Source organism: Chelonia mydas, chromosome 6, assembly GCF_015237465.2.
Source record: "Chelonia mydas isolate rCheMyd1 chromosome 6, rCheMyd1.pri.v2, whole genome shotgun sequence".
Taxonomy (NCBI): Eukaryota; Metazoa; Chordata; order Testudines; family Cheloniidae; genus Chelonia; species Chelonia mydas.
In genome coordinates, this window is record NC_051246.2 from 19410260 (window position 1) to 19429767 (window position 19508).

A 19508-nucleotide genomic window follows, 5' to 3' on the forward strand; every position below is an offset into this window, starting at 1 on the left:
TGCTCAGATAGCATAGTGACGGTAGGGAATAGATGGATTCTCCCTCCACCCCCCCATCTCCTCTCCTCCATGACTACTCCTTAGTTTCTTTTAATCTGTCCCTCTCATTTTATCTACTTCTTCTCAATTACCCTCATCTCTCCTCTCTTTCCTTTCACCTTTTTGCCATTGCTGTGTGTCAGTTGCTTTAGCACATGAGGTGACAATTTCAGCCATAGATTGTGTACCCGAAGCACTGTAATCTCCTATAAGGCTGTCATGGGAGAGAAGTCCTCTCAGCCCCTGGGATTATTTAATGTAGGAGTTGGTGGTGATCGTTAGACAAAGATCTATTGGGCAAAGCAGGTGTACTCACTGATGATGAAATAATTGTGCTGATGATTGTAAGGCAGAAACTTCTTCTTCTTCATGCCAAGCTATAAAAAAGAAGGGATCATGGCAGGTCAGCTGAGCAAGAGAAATGCCCACTCAAATTTCATTGCCTCCTCCTCCTCGAGATACACCTTCTCAGAGATCTAAATCCATTGAATTACAACAGCATAAGGGAGATCAGAAGAGGCCTCATTACATCATTATATACTATTTCACACACAGAAAAGGAGTACTTGTGGCACCTTAGAAACTAACCAATTTATTTGAGCATAAGCTTTCGTGAGCTACAGCTCACTTCATCGGATGAAGCTCACGAAAGCTTATGCTCAAATAAATTGGTTAGTCTCTAAGGTGCCACAAGTACTCCTTTTCTTTTTGCGAATACAAACTAACACGGCTGTTACTCTGAAACCTGTTATTTCACAAACAATGCAATATAATAAACATGTTCCCTACAATCTCAAATACGTACATATACATCTTGTAATTTTTTTTTCACTCTTGCATACTTAATGTCAGTGACATACTGGTCCAGAAACTTTACAGCCAAAATTGTCTTCTGTCTAAGGAGCATATTCTAGTAGAAGATATAAGACCAGATGGCCTTATAGAAAAACCTGAAGGAGGGCGCCAATTGGGAGGAATACTCCACAAGATTCCAGTTGAGGAGTTTTCTCCAAATTCTTCCTTTATGATGCAGGGTTCACCATCCCTCCAGAAGAAACTGGAGGTTCATAAATTGTGGATATTAGAGATCTGCTGGCAGCCATTGTCACAACCCAATGGCCCCCACCCTCAGGGGGTCCCCTGGGGAAGCAAATCAGCATTGTACGTTGCTAACACGGTTATAGGCATTGAAAAGTATTCTGGGAAAGGTTAAAGGTGTGAGTTCCTTTGCAGATTGCAAAAGGCTGAAGAGAGAGGAAAAGAGAAAAGAATGGATTAACTTGACAATTCAGCTAGGCTCGAAGATAAAGGGCGAAACTGCCGCTCAAGGCCAACGCACACACAAACAAGCTCCCTGCTGCTAAACAACCAAAAGCTTGTGGGAAAGGAGAACTGAACCAAACAGACCTGAAAGGGGGGTGCAAAACTAATAAGAATGCGAAGCTCAGCAAATGGTAACATAAATGTCTCGCGACCCTGAAGCCAATGTGTTTTGGGGAAACCAAGAAAGTCTCAGAAGGCCAGTTTGGACTGGTACAGAGAGCACGGGAGACAAAGGTCCCTGAACGGAATGCCCCCAAAAGACCCCAGGACTTAAAACCCTCCTGAGAGCTAAAGCAAATTGGAAATCAACAGAGGACCCTAAATGACCCGTGCACGGAACAAGAACTCCCGTCCACCCTTCCCTCTCTTCTTCTTATGTTACACCCAGGCTTGGCCAGCCTCGGGTAGTGCGGGTGTGAGTATGAAAGTGGGTTAGAGCTTGGGGCACGAATGCTTTCTTCCTTCCTCTGAGTGACATGGGGAACATCCCCACCCCACCAGCACTCTCTGCTGTTATTTTATTATTTTATCAATAAAGCTTTAAAACTCAGTTACTTGGTGTGCTCCATCATCTCCTCCCCTAACAATCCTGTGGCCTCAGCCTAATCACCTGACACCTCAGGCAGATTGCGAACAAAAACCTGTCACACCATCATCATTTGTGCTAAGGCCCTGTACCTCCACACTAGCTCTGCTGCCCCTGCTCCAACTCCACCCAAGTTTTCTAGAAGAAAGGTCACCAATTTCTGCACAGAGGGGGCTCTATGAATAGGTTAATGCAGTATCTGTCCACCACTTTCCCTGCAAAGTTGCTAGCACAATGCCATACCTGACCTCACCTACTGATCTCAGGACCCATGTGGAGGGGCCTGTAGCTGCAGAGGTGGCTGATTTCCCCACTCTTCCATGTAAAGTGGGTGAGAATCAAATGTGAAGGGGACCCTCCATGTGCAGGTCTCAGATGCCTCATCATGATTAATGGCAATACTGGGTATTGGCAGATCTCTCCTCCTGCTGCTAAGAATAGACTCTTGATATTCATTTGGGTTAATATGTATACCTCTACACTGTGGCTGGGAGCGAGCTTCTCAGTGCAGTAAGACAGACATGCACTAGCTGTGCTCAAGCAGCAAGCTAAAAATAGCAATGTTGCTGTGCGCAGCTTGGGCAGTGGCTTGGGCTAGCTGCCCGAGTACTCAGGGGGGTCAGGTGGGTTTGTATTCCTGCTGCCTATGCTACCCTGACTACACTGCTATTTTTCATGCACTAGTTCAAGCAGAGTTAACGCACATCTGTCAGCCCACGCTGGGAAGCACGTAGATGTACCCTTTGTCTCTAAAAAGGTCAGTGATATACACATACACACATTTGTTATAGGAAATAGAGCTTAGTTCTGTCACAGTTAAGTGATGTCACTCCAGCAGTTAATGAAGTTAGGTTGTGTGTCAAAGTTCCTCCTCTGCCTTCGTGGGTCCTGCGCTTATTGGTGGATTTGCTCACCTCAGAGATTCACGGCAGCCCTCAGTTTAGCCACTTTTGCCAGTGGGTCAAACCTGCCGTTCACTCAGTTAACCTCATCACTGGCCAGTATGGGGAAAAGGAAGGAGAACAATCCCTGCAGTCTCTGCTGGTCCACCTAGTGGATAGGGGAACAGGCCAGGGACCTTTCCCTCTGGTGGGACCCACAGTCCAGGTCAACTTCTCCTGTATCCAATAGGAAGTTGGGGGTGGGTGGGGGGAACCCGGGCCCGCCCTCTACTCTGGATTCCAGCCCAGGGCCCTGTGGATCACAGCTGTCCACAGTGTTTCATGTAACACCTGTGTGATAGCTACAACTCCCTGGGCTACTTCCCCATGGCCTCCTCCCAACATCTTCAGTATCCTCACCACAGGACCTTCCTCCTGATGCCAGATAGCGTTTGTACTCCTCAGTCCTCCAGCAGCAGCATGCCCTCTCACTCTCAGCTCCTTGCGTGCCCCACACTGACTGAAGTGAGGTCCTTTTTAAACCAGGTGCCCTGATTAGCCTGTCTACCTTAATTGGTTCCAGCAAGTTCCTGATTGTTCTGGAACTGCCCCTGTTACCTTACCCAGGGAAAAGGGACCTGCTTAACCTGGGGCTAATATATCTGCCTTCTATCACTCTCCTGTAGCCAACTGGCCTGACCCTGTCACAGTTGGAACTGTTAGATTGGTTTATAAGGGGGAGAGGTATCAATAAGTAGCATTGTGCAAAGCTCTAATACAGTGGGTGTTAGATTGTGGTGCATGGAACACAACCAGGTGATCCACAGAGCTGCTTTTGTCACAGTGGTGAAGCACCAGGAGGCATCACTGCTTGAATACTATCTGTCTTGATTTTTATACTAAGCCCATATTTTTATGGACTTTTTTATTGCGGGAAGGCTAAGCCATATAACTGAGTGTTGCTCTTTGTCCTGAAGATAGTGAGATTTCTCATTCTCACATGTTCCACGGGTGAGAGTTCTGTCTCCAATGGTCAATAATCTCATCCTTCAAGTTGACGGTTCCATGGTACCACAGGAACATAGCAGTGAGTGGTCATAGTCTCACAGAAAGAAAAGATTCTCAGGTAACTGGGCTAATCCCTGGACAGTTTTGAATATTGGGACCAAAACTCTGCAACTCATTCTGTATTGCCTAGAGAGCCAGTGCAGAGAGAGGAGCACAGAGGCAATGTGCTCTCAGAGGCCTTGGCTGACGAGTAGGCAGCTTGTGCATCCTGAACCAACTGGAGCTTTTTGCGGGGTCTGTGGTTCATTCATAGATATGATGAATTGCAATAATCAAGCGTGAAGTTCACAAATGTATGGATTACTATGAACAAATCAGTGTATGACAGGACTGGATACACATTCTGACCAGTCATATATATAAATGAGGGCATTTTTAGCAGTCAGTTATTTGAGTATCTCAAAGTAGTGGGCGGGTCATTGCTTGCTAGGTTCATTGGCAGGAAGGGAACATGTGCAAGGGTCTGCATCTTAGCAAAGAAACAACAAAGTTCCTGTCCAGGGAGAGTGCCTGATACCCTGCTCCCAGCTGGAGAAGCTTCTCAAAGGAGGGAGAGGACTACAAAAAGAAAAGCAGGATGCCCCAAATGATCTTTCCCCTTGCTCTGCCCATGGCATTCACGACATCTGAAGAACAAAGGAAGCAGCATTGGACTATGGGAGCTATCCTAATGGAAAGAAGTTCAGCCAGTAGAACTGCTGAAGCATGTGGGGAGAGAGACTTTGCTTTGGATTTACTCATTTGTTAAATTAGGCATTAGTTGCATTTTACCTTTATTTTACTTGTAACCAACTCTGACTTTTATGCCTTGTTACTTGTGTTCACTTAAAATCTCTTTGCATTTAATAAACTTGTTTTATTGTTTTATCTAAACCAGTGTGTTTGGACTGAAGTGTTTGGGAAACTGCATTTCAGGATTTGTGCACATCATTTTCTATTAATAAAATGATAGACTTTCTATGAGCTTGTATTGTCCAGGAGAAAGCTGGGCAGTACAAGACGTACATTTCTGGGAAAAGCCTGGGATTGGGAGGGTGCTAATGTCACCCTGCAGTGTGGTTCGAGAGTGGCTGGCTGCAGCACTCACACTCTATAGCTCAAAGTGACTTACATTCTGAAGGCTGTGTGAGAGCAGATCAGGAGTGGTAACTACTGCAGCAAAACAGTCTGAAGGGAACCCTAGCTAAGAGGGCTGAGGTGACACAGCTGTTCATCAGTCTAGATTGTATCCTGGGCATGTCACAGAGAGGAAGTGGGAAAGGGAAATTAATCTGGCGTTTTAGGAGACAGAGGTGAGAATCAGCCCATCCTGGTGTGTGGTACACCTATCTGATATAGGCAAATGTAGGCCACAACAAAAGCTCTCCCTCATTTGCTAGTTGCCTTTTGCCCTGTTTTCCTTTCATCTTCTATTCTCTGTTTCTCTCTTCCTTTTTTTGTTTCTGATAGAACCCAAAGAGATTTCAGGCAGCAGATCTGTATCCCATCCTTGCCCCTTGCAAGATCCAGTGATTAGCTTGTTCCCAAACATACAGCCTCCTGATTTCAGATGCTTTTAGCATCATATCTTTTCAGTGGTCTAAATAATTCCTAACCCACCCCCACACTCACCTCCACAGAGAGTATCTTTCCCAAAGCAAACAAGGAGGGATGCATTGCAATATCAGGGTCCTTTTGGAAGCAGTTGGGCTTGGCATGGTGCTGGGAATGGTGGAGAGACCACCACTGTGCTGAAAGCCCCTGCAGGAAAGGAGGAGACCACAGGAATCAGACTACAACACTACCAAAAATTAAATCACCTCATCTGTCACATATTAACCATTTTCCCAGTGTTGCACCACATTCTTCTAATTACATGTACAGTGCAGAATGTCAATGTAATGCTATCTAAACTGAAAGGGAACCACCCCCCATGGTTGATCAGTTTTGCAATGCAGGGTGAACACCCCCAGTATCAGGCACTTACCTTCAGATGGCTCATCACAAACTCATGAACCAAGTGGTTCCATTTGGTACTGCTGAAAACTGAAAGGTGCCCCAAATCGTGCTGCAGAAAACCAGACTGGGACTGAAAAAGAATAGGATTCATTCAACAAACAGGGCCAGGTTTTAGTACACGGCTGCATCAGGGCCAGGGTGGTGGTATGCTCAGTCCTACCAATTCCAAGAAAACTGGGAGATCAGTGCTCCCCAACTCAGTGAGACCTTCTCTTCCTAGTACCAGGGAGATGTCCATTCTCTCGAGTGATGTTCTCTCCCTGTACAGTCAGTGCAAGCCAACCCGATGAGAATGCCCTCTGCTGGTATGAAGGAAACCTTTTGTATTGTCAATATACTCTGTCCTAAAGTACCCCTCTGTGTGCAGTGTCCCCTGCCTGAAATCTGTTGAGACTCCTTTCAGTGAACTCAAAGGCACTCGCTTCATTTTCACTATCAGAGCATTCAACCCCAGATTGGTAAAAACGTGTTCCTGGTACCAGTAAAGCATTTTTTTCACACTACCAGCTACTTTGGTGAGACAAGAGTAGTGGGTGAAGGGAGGGTTGTGAACTAAGACTGGAGCTAACTCTACAGAAGTAGTTTGAACTCTGTAGAAGAGTACCCTTCCTTTGAGAAGAACCCTCCTCTGGCCTGCTGCCATCTCCTCTGAGCATTAGTAATGCCAAAGGACCAACCAGGCAACTGTGTCTTTCAGTGCTTCTATGTCCTCAGCTCCAGGGCACCTCATGCTCCCATTTGGGACTCAAGAAAAAGCTTGGTTCATACACAGAATGTGTCTCGAAGTTCAGACTCAAAAGATCAAAGACCAGAAGCAACCTTTTTGTTATAAGAAGAAGATTGTGTGGAGTGAGGTTGTCTAGCAGACTATGGGAAGGAGATGTACTGATAGTCAGAATAAAACAAAAGAAATATTCCCCAGGGTTGAGTTCACTACATGCAGCATCTCTGCCTTAGGCTAATTTCTTTACACAGAGTCCTGGGAGAAGCTGTGACTAGAGCTGCTGTGAGCCCCTTAGAAACTGCATTTCTGCATCACTGCCTACTGTACTTCCACCAGCTGGATAAGGCTGAGGACTTGAGAAATTGTGAGCTCCCCACATCCATCACTCCTATGACATTTTCTAAGGTGCCTCTGGCTGGGCAAGACAAGAACTCCAGTAACTGTGAACTCCCCCAAATCAGGATTCCAACAGCATTTGCAGTCTTCTGAGTACCTCTACCTGAACCTTTTATCTTTGGTATTGATACAACCTCAGGTGAAGAAAGAGCATCCTGCTAGTCAGGTGACTAGTCACAGCAAAGATAAGGGGGATGGCCATGTAATAGGAATATGTAACTGGCCCCGAGTGTGAGGAAGGGTAAGCTGGTCCCAAGCTACATTCTGTGGGTTGAGGACTTTACCTGAGAAATGGTCAGCAGCACTGTAGAGATGAGGAAAGGCACTAAAGATGTCCCAAAATACCAAAGAACAAACCATCCAGCAACATCCAGCATCAGAATGTGCAGGAGAAGCAGGAAGAAGAAGAGGTGGTTGGGGTTGAGGAGTCCCATCCTTTCAACAGTGCTGTGCAGCTCCCGGAAGTCCTCTACAAGCAATTTCTGTGGGGAGACCCAAAGTTACAGCACTCTTCACTCTGGGTTGGCAAAACAACAGCTTAAGGAGCCGGCAGGTTTACCCAGCTCCTGCTCTGCAGAGAAGCCACCATGGCAATGAAGGAAACATTTTACCAACCGGTTCTATACCCTCTGAAAGGAGGCATTGCAACACTAGGGAACAGCTGACAGGCTCCATCAACCCCATTGCCAGTCTTTGTACCACTGGGGAGATCCTGTGGCTGACACATTCTTCCCTACTGTTGCTGCTATGTGGGATTCACTGTGGGAATTGTGTATTGGGCAGAAGTCTGTGAGAGACTGGACCTGCCATTCCCAGTGTGGGTCACTATGACACCAGGGGAAGCTCTCAGCCAATGTTTCTTCAGCCTTCCTCCACCAGACACTCTGGTTTCTATATGCAATGTGAAGTCTATTGGGGGTTTTGACAGACTGCACATGAATGGAAATGTGGATTTGCATTTTTCTAGAGCATCCTCCCAATTCCAGATCCAGTTGTGTTTCTGGCCTTTTGTACAAACTCACATTTTTGGTGGGCTCAAAGCTTGGTTGATCCAGGGCCAGCTCCCCGATCTGCAATGAGCTCATATACTTTCTCACCAGCCCCTTATCAATGTGAAATGCCTCAAAGGGATCCTGAAAAAACATACAAGTGAATGGAGTGAGAAAAATCCCAGAAGATATTAAGCTAGACGAAGAAAATTACGTCCCATCTCAGCAGGAAGCAAGTCTGGATTAAAATTCAGTAAAATACTGTATGTTTTCTGTTCTATTCTGCATCTGAAATCAATGCATTAAAATACTCATTAAAAAAAGTTTAACTTTTATAATACCCTAAACTGAGTATGCCTGCAACATTTAATTACAAATGTATACTTTCATATAAAACTCAATTTATTTCAACATATTAAATCATGTTAGATCTGTTTCAAACATGAAAAAAAAATAATCACAAAAAATATCAAAATTGTTCCCCTTTCACTAGGTTCAAAACAGACCCCTTTTCCTTCCTTCCTTCCTTCAATTATTTGTGAATTTTTAAATCAAAACATTTATCCAAAACATTTTTAAAACGGTTATCAGTGTTTCAGAAATTTTGTAAATAAAAAATTAAATTATTTACAATAATGATTTGTATGAAATAAAAGTTTTGATAACCATTTCCATCATGTTTTTGGTAACCCTTTTAATGAAAAAAAATCAGAACATTCTGCAAAAAATGAAAAGTTTCAAAAAGGTGAAGTTTTTTGGGACAAATTTCATTTTCACAACAAGGTAATATTTTCCATGTTCAATTGTTCAAAAAAATTTCAGTCAGCACTATATGTTGTATTTAAAAATAGCATCAAGAAAAAATCCATACGATAAATCTGCGCTCATACATTCACTCTTAAGATTACTGGAGATGTGGCATTAAAGGGGTATAAAAATTGGTAAGAAAGAGTCATTCTTGGTAGTTTGGACAATGTTCAATGGATTCAAAACATCTTGCTTCATATCTGGGTCATCTGAAAGAGATGCTCCTATTACAGAAAAAATAATCCTTGAAAATTTGAAAGACCTCCTGCGGTCTCTTTCAACCCTAATATAATATAACAAAATAGTTTGAGAGAAATGTTCATTTTGTCTCATTTTAAAAGTATCTTAGTATCTAGAGCTTTAGTATAATCTATTTGAAAATATTGGTAAAACGTTTCCGTTAATTTATTCAACGGACATTGTAAGCACCTTAAGGCAGGAACTGTCTGTTTGTACAGTACATAGCAGAATGAGGTCCTGGTCTATAACTGGGACTCTTAGGCACTACTGCAATATAAATTAATTGTTAATGTTATCAGTAATAACACTATCTGACAAACTCTAATGGGACTTGATCCTACTCCCATTTAAGTCAATGGAAAAAACTCCCATTCATTTTGAATGGTGAAGGATTACGCCCTTAGTATGCATCAACTGTCTTAATAATAAAGCTTTAGACAACTCATTAACTGACACAGAGAGAAGATGGGTGGGGTATTAGACCAACTTCTTGGAAGATCTCTGTGTAGCTCAAATGCTTGTCTCTTCTGCCAACAGAAGTTGGCCCAATAAAAGGTATTACCTCACCTACCTTGTCTCTCTCATATCCTGGGACCAACACCACTACAACAACACTGCAAACAACTTGCTAATTGCCAGTTTTACAATATTTCAGTTGGCAAAATGTTGTTAGAGCCAACAGGCTCCACATGCCCTCCAGATCCAGCCACAAATAATTTGAACAAACCCAGTCGCGAGCTCCCATGCTCTTTGACCTTCACGACATTTTGCTTTGGGATCCATTACAAAATACAGAGGAACAAAGAAGTAGGATAGGAGAATATTTTTTTTAAATGAACCTGCTCCTTTGTTTTTTGTATTTTCATGATACATTTTCTTCTCCAAAGAGCAACAAATTCTCTTTCTCCTGTCCTGAACTTCACAAATATAGATAGATTAGATAGATATTAATGAATGAAACAAACTAACAAACCAAAGTTCAGGAACAATATTTAGCTAGGCTGTGCCCTTCTGGCCCTGATCTCCGAGTCAATACTCACAGACATTGAAATTCTGCCCGGCTTTAGGTAGCCACTGACAAAGAGGCACCCGCTGATCCTCAAGAAACCTCAAGGAGGAGTCAAATTCCTAGCATCACTTGAGTGGAAGCCACCACGTAGCACAACCTCCAGAAGATGCTGTGATAGTTGGAAACTGCAGGTGGTGTTTTGAATCAAAGATGCCATTAGCATCACAGCATACAGGCACATTTATTAACCATAAATCTATGCTAGTGATGCTGGAGTCAGGACTTGTGGTTGCACATTAACCAGCTGAGTGCTTTGAGAGAGAGGGTATGCTCAGAGCCAGAAATATGTACTCTTACTTTGCCAACATCATCCAAGCCAAAGTCAATACCATCTGTGAAGTGCTCTCCATTTCTTCATTCTCCTCTCCCTCCCCTCCTGAATTTCTGTCTCGGAATCCAATTTCTTTTATTATGTCCATCTCCAGCCTCCAATCCCATAACGTATTTCCTCAACCTTGTCCACTCCCAGTCATTCTCTTATCCTAAATCTCTCCTCTGGTTTTCTCCCCTCTACCTCCAAACATGCAATTATATCTCCAATCCCAAAATATCCTTTTGACACCACTTGTCTCTTTAATACCCATATCCCTCCTCTCCTTCAGCTCTAACCTCATGTGAGCAGTTTACTTCTGTGCCCTCCATTTCCTTTCCTCCAGTTCTCTCTTTGACCCTCTACAGTATGAGCTTCACTCACTTCAGAGTAATCTCTGTCACCTATATCCCTAATTACTCTCTTCTTTAGCCATTTCAAATGGGTCTCTTCTCCATCATCATTATCCTTGACCCCCACCATTTCAGACACAGTAGAACAAAGATAGAAAAAGTTCCAGCGGCAGAAGATGAGGCTAGACAAATTTGGACTAGCAGTAAGGCACATATTTTTAATGGTGAGGGTAGTTTACCATTGGAACGACTTACTAAGGGCTCTGGTGGATTTTCTATCAATGGAAATGTTTAAATCAAGATTGGATGTTTTTCAAAAAGATATAGTTTAGTTCAAACAGGAATTAATTCAAGGAAGTCTTATTGCCTGTGATGTACAGGAGATCGGACTTGTTGATCACAGTGGTCCCTTCTGCCTTCAGACATTACAAGTCTATGAAACATACACTTCTCTGCCCAAGGCTTCCATTGTTCTCCACTTTCCTGTTATCCTCTTACGTTTTCGACTTATCCTTCTAGGACCTTCACATACTCCTTTCTCTATCAGAGTCCTCCAGGTCTCTCTCCTTTTCCCTTTACATTCTCATTGAATATAGTTATCCAAAGATGACTCTCCCGGGTTCGGGTATCACCTCCACGCTGTTGTTTCCCAAATTTCCCTCTCAACCCCAAACTATTACCATCAGTCAAGTTCCACTTCTCCACCTGTTGCCTATATTCTCCCCTTGGAAATCTCATAGCTACTGAAAAGTCAATGGGCCAAACACATTTCTGATCTAAGATCACTGACCTGGTGGGGTTTCACCAGGACTAATTTAGTCCAGTTTCCTATCTTCCAAGTTGACATCATGGGCATCATCTTTGACTCTTCTTTTTGCCTTTCCTCACATACAGATTCTGCAAACCCAGCCACTTATTTCTCTACAACAAACTAAGATTTCTGAGTAAAGGAAAGATTGGGGAAAAAGTACTTCCCCTCCTTGTGACCTTTTCTTGAACCACTTTACAGCCAAAATGGCACAGGCTTGAAAGCTGAAATTAGCAGGGAAACAACCCATATCGAAGGGCCTTTGAGACTATATCTACACTGCAGCAGGGTGGTGTAATTCTCAGCTCAGGCAGACAGACACACGCGAGCTCCGCTCAAGATAGTGCACTAAATATAGCAGTGTGGCCATGGCAACATAGGCAGTGGCTTGGGCTAGCCAGTGAGGGGCTGTGTCACCACTTGCCCTGCAACCTGGGGTGCCTCCAAACTTAAGCTCCTCACAATCAGCCTGCAGGTCCCACCCGGAGTGTCTGTGTATAGTCACAGCCCTGGTCCACCAGCTCTGACTCCAGCAGCCTGCCAGCAAATACCAGCCACACTCTGGCTCCCACCAGCTTTGGTTACTACTTGCAGGGTGACCCCAACAGGCTTCCAGTCCCAGTTTTTGCCCCCACAAAATGTGTTCTGCACAGTCCAGCCCTCTCCTGGACAGTCCACTGGTCTGGATTGCACCCCATACTGTCCTCCTTGCCCCATACCAGTTGGGACGGGTGGTGTGTCTCATTCTCTCCCTCTCATGTTCACGACCCTGCTCCCCAGCAGCTCACTCCCCCATCCCTCTGCTTGTTCCCATCCCAGGTAGCTCCTAGCCCCTCCAACTGCCCATCCCAGTGGCCATAGAACCTGCTGGCCCCAATATTCTGCCCCATCCCTGCTAATGGGGCATCACCCAGAAGATTCTGGTGCCTGTTTGAGCAGCTGGAGGGAGGGGGCAGCCCCCATCCCAGGCGACACAGACTGACCAGTGCCCAGTACTAGTAACTGTCCCGATGTTTGTGGGACAGAGCCTGAGTTCAAAGGACTGCCCCACGTCCCTCTGTGCTGTAAAGTGGTTCTGTTAACAGCCCAGTTTTTTCCTTCTGGGTCCATGTATGGTGCTGGGCTTGAGGCAGAGCTGATGCATACTTCAGGTGGCAGTCAGGTGGCCATATCTCCCCCCAAGAGGACTGGAGCCTCTGCTATCGCACTGCAGAGCTGACAGCAGAGGCAGCACTTTGTGGGTCACCTACAAGCAGCCATGACAGCAGCCTGGAGACCAGACAGCCCTGCAGTGCCTCATATCTATCCTCAGAAGGGACTGTACAGGCCCCAGACCCAGCCAGCCATAGAGATCAGAACAGAGCAACAGAAAGATCCCTGAGCACACGTAGCCCCGTTGCCTGCACGCACCAAGCAGCGGAGCTGAAGGTAACAGAGATCTGGAGAATGGGTCTGGTGTCTGCACTGGCCTGGACCAGCCACCACATTCCTTCCAAGCCCCTGTATAGCAGATGACAGCGCCAACTTGGCCCACTCATCCCTGCCCAAGTCATTACTCAGGGTTAACGCCAGCCCAGGGCCAAGGAGTTGAATGTGCAAGTGACCACTGATGCTGATGTTTGGACAGGGTGGGGGATCCTCTTTATGTATATTGGGGATTATTTTTTCCAACATGTATTACTTTGAACATTGAATTTCATCTACCGTGTTGTTGCCCAATCAGCCAGTCTTGTAAGAGCCCTCTGCAACACTTTTGTAAGAGCCCTCTTGCAATCAGCTTTGGATTTATCTATCTTGCAAAGTTGGAAAATAATACAACTTCACTGTTCACCCCCTTTTCCTGATCATTAATGAATATGTTAAACAGCACAGGCCTCAGAAACCAAGGATCTGTACTGTTCACCTCTCTCCATTGTAAAAACTGACCATTTATTCCTATCCTTTGTTTCCTATCTTTCAACGAGTTACTGATCCATGAGAGGACCTTCCCTCTTATCCCATTTCTACTTATTTCCCTCAGAGCTGTTGGTGCCAAATATCACAAGACTCATGATAAAATCACTAGAGTTGGCAACACTATTGTAGGTCTGCGACTTGTCTTAATTTTGTCAGCCAACACGTTTAGTCAGTACAATACAGGACTGGGAGTTAGGAGAACCCAGGCCCTAGTACCCGTGTTTGTCACAGACTTGCTATGGTGTTCTTGCACGTCACTTAAGTTGTCTGTACTCAGCTTCTTTTCCTAAAAATATGGATAATAATCCTTACCCACACTTGTAAAATGCTGTGAGATCTTCAGACGAAAGGTAATGTGTTAACCTAGAGTATACTTATCATCTCAGGGCTAGATTTTTACTTTAGGCACACTCCTGACCAAGCTGCACTACTCCAACTGTATGTTGGGATGCCTTGTGACTCTGAGCCACACTTCTGAACCACAATTCTTTCCTCCATGCTCAGGAGACCTATACCAACAGTAAACTACTTCCTCCTCATGCTGGCTCAGCTACTCTGGCCCATTCACTTGCTTGGGGTGGTAGTAAGCAGGTGAGTAACCCCACTTACTCCTTTATAAATGAACCAAATGTCCAGGTAGCTTACTCATGGATGTATGGGAATTTCTTACTCCCTTTTAGAAGTATGCAGTGCAGGTAACAATCTAACCCTATGTATATAAAGCACGATATATAGGCAAACTGTGTATTTCTTAATAATTGTTTTGGTGTATAAGTACTATGGTGACAGACATGTTACATATAGCTATAGTATGATACACTTTAATGTCACCCACACCTTATCTGGGTACAAGGAGCACAACAATAAAGCAGGGATGGAAAGTGAAAGCAGGTGATGGCTAGCTTTTGGTAATGGGCTGATCAGGGAAGGAAGAGAGAAGCTAAGATGGGGCCATAGAGCAGAAAGCCCATGCAGAACATCAGCAGTTCTGTTACTGGAGCTGACAGCTGTTTGGCATTATGGCATGAGGTAGCAAGGGACACCTTATGTAACTGAGTAGGTTGGATAGGCCTAAGGCTACTAGTTTCTCCATTTGTGTGTTCCTGTTGGACGGCCTGGATACATGGACAAAGCAGGAATGATGACATTATCATTTAGACTAGTCATTGTATCTTTCAAGGTGCTTCTATAGCCATGACCATAGTATCAGAGTGTCTCAATCTTTTATTATATGGATCTGTACAACACCCCAATAAGTTAAGGAAGTGCTATTATACCGATTTAACAGATGGGAAACTTCAGCAGAGAGAGATTAAGTGACTTGCCCCATATCTCACAGGGAGGCTAAGACAGCAGGTACTTGAACTAGTGTTCTCAAGTCCAGTCTACTGCCCCAGCCCCTGGGATATCTCCTTTCATTCACCTGATGGCTGTAGAGTGGCAGTAACATCTAATGGAGGCAAAGTCTCTAATGCACCTTTTGGAAAGGATAGTACTAACAAAGAAGAATCATGAGCCACATTCTTAAAAGGACCATGCACTTTTTTTTTGTGAAAGAATTTTATTTTAGATTTCCTTATTACCTCGGGCCAGCAATCCTGGGGTTACTGTAGATAAAGTAATTGTGCTATTAAGGAAGTACATTCAGATCAGTCTCCTTTTGTAAAAAAACAAACAAACAAAAAAACCACACATAAGCACACAATCTGATCATGAGGAGAAAAAACAGCCTCCTCATGAATTCCTAGCTCCACTACATCCCTTGGAGAAAACCCACCCTCTGAGAATAAGGTAGTCAGCATATCAGAGCCACCCAACTTCCTCACAAGCTGATTAGCTGACTGGTGGTTACCTCTTTCCTCTTGATTCCACTTCCCCTATTTGAAAGTAGGCAGGGAGCTCCCTGCACACTTCCCTCCACAGTGAGAGCTTCAAGACCTTGTATGAGAAGGACAAGGGAAGGAAACACACATGATTCCTTCCATCCCCTCATCCTTCTACAGTGAACCCCAGTCCCTTTTATTTCCTGCTTCTATTCCCACAGGCAAAAATCAGACCAACACACACAGGATTGGTGATAAGGAGGTGACATCCAGTTCTGAAGTAAGGCTGATATTTACCAGTATGTCCTGACTTGTATTTCATCACCTTTTCTAAGGAATATTTCTTTAAATCAATAGTGCCCCTCTTCCTTCTTATATTTCTCATGCTGCCCTCAATGCAAGTCCAGGGATGCTGGAGCAGTTTTTAATAGTGGGGGTGCTGAGAGCCATTTAACCAAACTGTAAACCCTGTATATAATGGAAACCACTTCAAGCCAGGGGGTGCTGCCACACCCCCAGTTCCAGCACCTATGTGCTATTCCCACCGAACCTGTCAGCTTTTTGGTGTGAAACCAGCTAGGAGTAGTGCACAGCTGATAAGATCAAGGTGTATGGATCAGCTTTCAGGGTAGGAAGGTACAAACAGTGTTCTAAAATGCTTCAAAATTGGAGGTTTACATTTTGAAATTTATCTACCAAAAATGATATCCCAGCCCTACGGATTGGCTAACATATCCCAAACACCAGATGTGACTTATATGCGGGAGCTCAATATATTTTTTTAGGAAGATTGGAAAGGGAAGCAGGAAGAACACCATTTTTACCTGTTGATTTTGTTTCCCAAAACACAGTTAAGAGGCAGGAGAACCAATGAAATTGCAGACATCTTTAGCCCCTTTCTAAACACCACCTTTTCTTTCTCAAGTCCCCCAGCATCTGATACTGTATCACTTAGCAACAAAGATGAATTATTAACCATTTAAGGAAAGGGTGAGAGAGGAGTTCTTGCTATTAAAAAGCCGAAAGGAGAAAGCGAATAAAAGAAATGATAGCCACTCCAAAGGGGAACAAGAAATTAACTTTTATATGAAGAAAACTGAGCAGTAATACAAAGAAGAATTTAAACGCGACACAGCCATAATGTAGCCCAATGATTTCAGTGGGACTGTAGGTTGTAAGATGCAGCTGCATTTTCAGTCACAGACCAACCGTCATAAAAACTCCTAGGTGAAGAAGGTGGATGAATCAGAAACAATTTAGAAAAATACCTTTTGCTAGTAAAAACTGTCTCTCTCTGATTGTTTCAGGTTGGGCGATAGCCAGCTGCCCAAGTCACAGAGGGTGGCATAAGACTGGAGGCCCCTGAAACAGGGGGTTACAAGGGTATGTTTATGGTCTGCCAGCATACACTGATAATAGGATGTCAGATAATTGAAGGTCTGAGACTGATTTAAAGAGGCATATAAAGGGACATCTACAGCTGGGCGCTAGGGACTGAGAGCAGGAAGCATGGCCTATGGAATATTGGGTTTTGGCTTTGTTTGTCTGCTCAGGGATATCCTTTCACATCTACATAATGTGCCAAGAGTTAACAGATTCTTTTCAACCCACAGAAACAGGAAACTCATCTCTCAGGAACCTGTGACTCCTAGTTCCTCAAAACGGCAGAGTGTTTTACCAGCCAGTTATTATTTCTCCCACAAGAATCCCTCTGTCACGGAGGAGGGAGGGATCTGAGAGAAAAGAACATTTGTTTCTATCTATGGGCATTAGGGGAGGCAGTTTCCTCTGTCTCTCAACTCCCAGCATAAACCACCTCAAGTGACACATCTGTCTATGGGCACCACACTCCAACACAGATTGAATAGGGAAGTTCCGTTGGCTAGAAGTCACCTGAAGTCACCAGCCTAGTGATATCAGTGATATAAAGGATCAGATAAACACTGTGCAGTTTAGGGTGATCGCAGTCACAAATCTCTCTCATATGACAAGTACCTTTCTCCTCAGCCTGCAGTTCTTAGACCTTGCCCCTTCTGTTGTCTTGATAAATCAATCATTGTCTATAGCTCTCCAATGCAGCTGTCTTAACCCTACAGGTTTCAGAGTAACAGCCGTGTTAGTCTGTATTCGCAAAAAGAAAAGGAGTACTTGTGGCACCTTAGAGACTAACCAATTTATTTGAGCATAAGCTTTCGTGAGCTACAGCTCACTTCATCGGATGCATACTGTGGAAAGTGTAGAAGATCTTTTTATACACACAAAGCATGAGAAAATACCTCCCCCCACCCCACTCTCCTGCTGGTAATAGCTTATCTAAAGTGATCACTCTACTTACAATGTGTATGATAACCTGGATTTGTGCTGGAAATGGCCCAACTTGATTATCACTTTAGATAAGCTATTACCAGCAGGAGAGTGGGGTGGGGGGAGGTATTTTTTCATGCTTTGTGTGTATAAAAAGATCTTCTACACTTTCCACAGTATGCATCCGATGAAGTGAGCTGTAGCTCACGAAAGCTTATGCTCAGATAAATTGGTTAGTCTCTAAGGTGCCACAAGTCCTCCTTTTCTTTTAACCCTACAGAGGCCAATTACTTGGGCCCTCCCCTCTGCTGCCACCAGCATGGCATCCTGCCCCACACAATAATTGATAACCCAGCTAACCCACCCCCTGCGCCCCAGTTCAGTTCCCCGCCCTGCGCTCGCTAATGAACCGGACGCCTCTGCCGCTCACCGTGGCGTCCTGCCCCGCGTAGCTGCTGATGACTCGGGCGCCCCCCGGGTGCCGCCGGTAGAACTGGCTGATGTCATAGACCTTCCTGTCGATCACCAGCCACCGCTCCTGCTGCGGGTGCCCCCGGCCCGTGCGGAGCCCGATCTCCTCCCAGGTGAAGCGCCGCGGGGAGGAGCCCTCCGGCTCCGGCTCCGGCTCCGGCTCCTCCATGCCCGCCTTAGGACCCCGCAGCGGAGCCATTCCCCCCGCCCGCTGTCTCACCACTGAGACCCACTAAGCCAGCTGCTCCCCTCTGTCATAACCAAACTGCGCACTGTGAGCGAACCGACCCGCCTCTGCCGCGCCCGTCCCTAATCTATCCGCCTGGACATGCCCTGGGGAACCCATTGGCTCACGAAGGCCCACCCACAACTTCACTTCCCTAAAGCTGCATCCCATCCCATCCCTCAAGAGCCCATTGGTTGCTCCGCTCTCTTCAGTCCTAAGCCAACTCACTGGCTATCCCGGCAATCAATCGAGCAGGACAAATCCCAGCCGGGCAATTTACTACTTTATTTTTTAAGGGGGCCCACGTTGCTAAAATCACTCCCATTCGCCTTTTCCCGGAGTCTGTGGGAGCGGGGGAGAAAAGCTGGAATCCCTAGCCTGAAGCTGCTTGTGGAGGGACAGGCTCAGGCTGTCAAGTGAGACTATCCTGCTGCCACCCGCTGTGGCACCTGGTAGATTCCCCTCTGAGCTTCAATAGCTAGGACAATACATAATGAAGGAGACAAGGTGGGGGAGGCTGCAGAGGTGCAACAAATGATTTGACTAGCCTGCAGAACTTTTACTTCTAGTGATGATGCACAAAATAGAAAAGAGCCCCGACATGGCTGTCACAGCCTAGACTGAGTTTTCAGGGCTGGCAATTAAAAATGTAGTGTAACTTATGTTACATTTGGTACAAAGGTCATTGAAAGACAATAAACATGAAACCCCATGATGCTATCTTTACAGACCCTTTTCAGAGTAGAACTACACTTTACATTACTTTGACCCAGACCATGACAAATTTTAAAGATTGTCATTAACACTTTGAATTGTACCTGAAGTGAACGATGACCAGTAGAGTGCATGGAGCACGGTGTACAATATCATATAAACATATAGTCTAATATACAGTAAATGTAGTATGTAGGTCCTAGTCCCAAGATGCAGGCAGGGATGGGTGTTTTGAAATATTTAATAGACATTTTTAAATGGCAATCGGCAAGTTAATATTGAAAAGCCATACAAAAGAAGTATATGTTTTAAGGGAGCATCTGAATGAGAACAGGGCACTTGGCTGGCACACAAGAAGAGGAAGGGTGCTCTAGACTTAAGGAGCAGCATGGAAGAAGGGGCAAATACAAGAATGGGTGGAGA

General features: G+C 44.8%; 1 protein-coding gene and 1 long non-coding RNA gene across 2 annotated transcripts in view; both read right to left on the reverse strand.

Moving 5' to 3' along the window:
* Positions 1–18547, reverse strand: part of LOC102932824 (acyl-CoA (8-3)-desaturase) — a 30919-nt gene extending 12372 nt beyond the window's left edge. Inside the window, exons 1-6 of the mRNA XM_037899457.2 lie at positions 18105–18547; positions 8038–8148; positions 7300–7497; positions 5864–5965; positions 5509–5637; positions 356–416 (exon numbers count right to left, since the gene is read on the reverse strand). Of these exons, the coding sequence (XP_037755385.1) occupies positions 356–416; positions 5509–5637; positions 5864–5965; positions 7300–7497; positions 8038–8148; positions 18105–18344 (841 nt within the window). The 5' untranslated portion in view covers positions 18345–18547. The remainder of the gene's footprint in view (positions 1–355; positions 417–5508; positions 5638–5863; positions 5966–7299; positions 7498–8037; positions 8149–18104) is intronic.
* Positions 16437–17504, reverse strand: LOC122466465. Its single transcript, XR_006291978.1, has 2 exons — positions 17366–17504; positions 16437–16593 (listed from the first exon to the last, which is right to left on the reverse strand). It is a non-coding gene; the product is annotated as an uncharacterized LOC122466465 (long non-coding RNA).
* Positions 18548–19508: the final 961 nt, after the last annotated feature.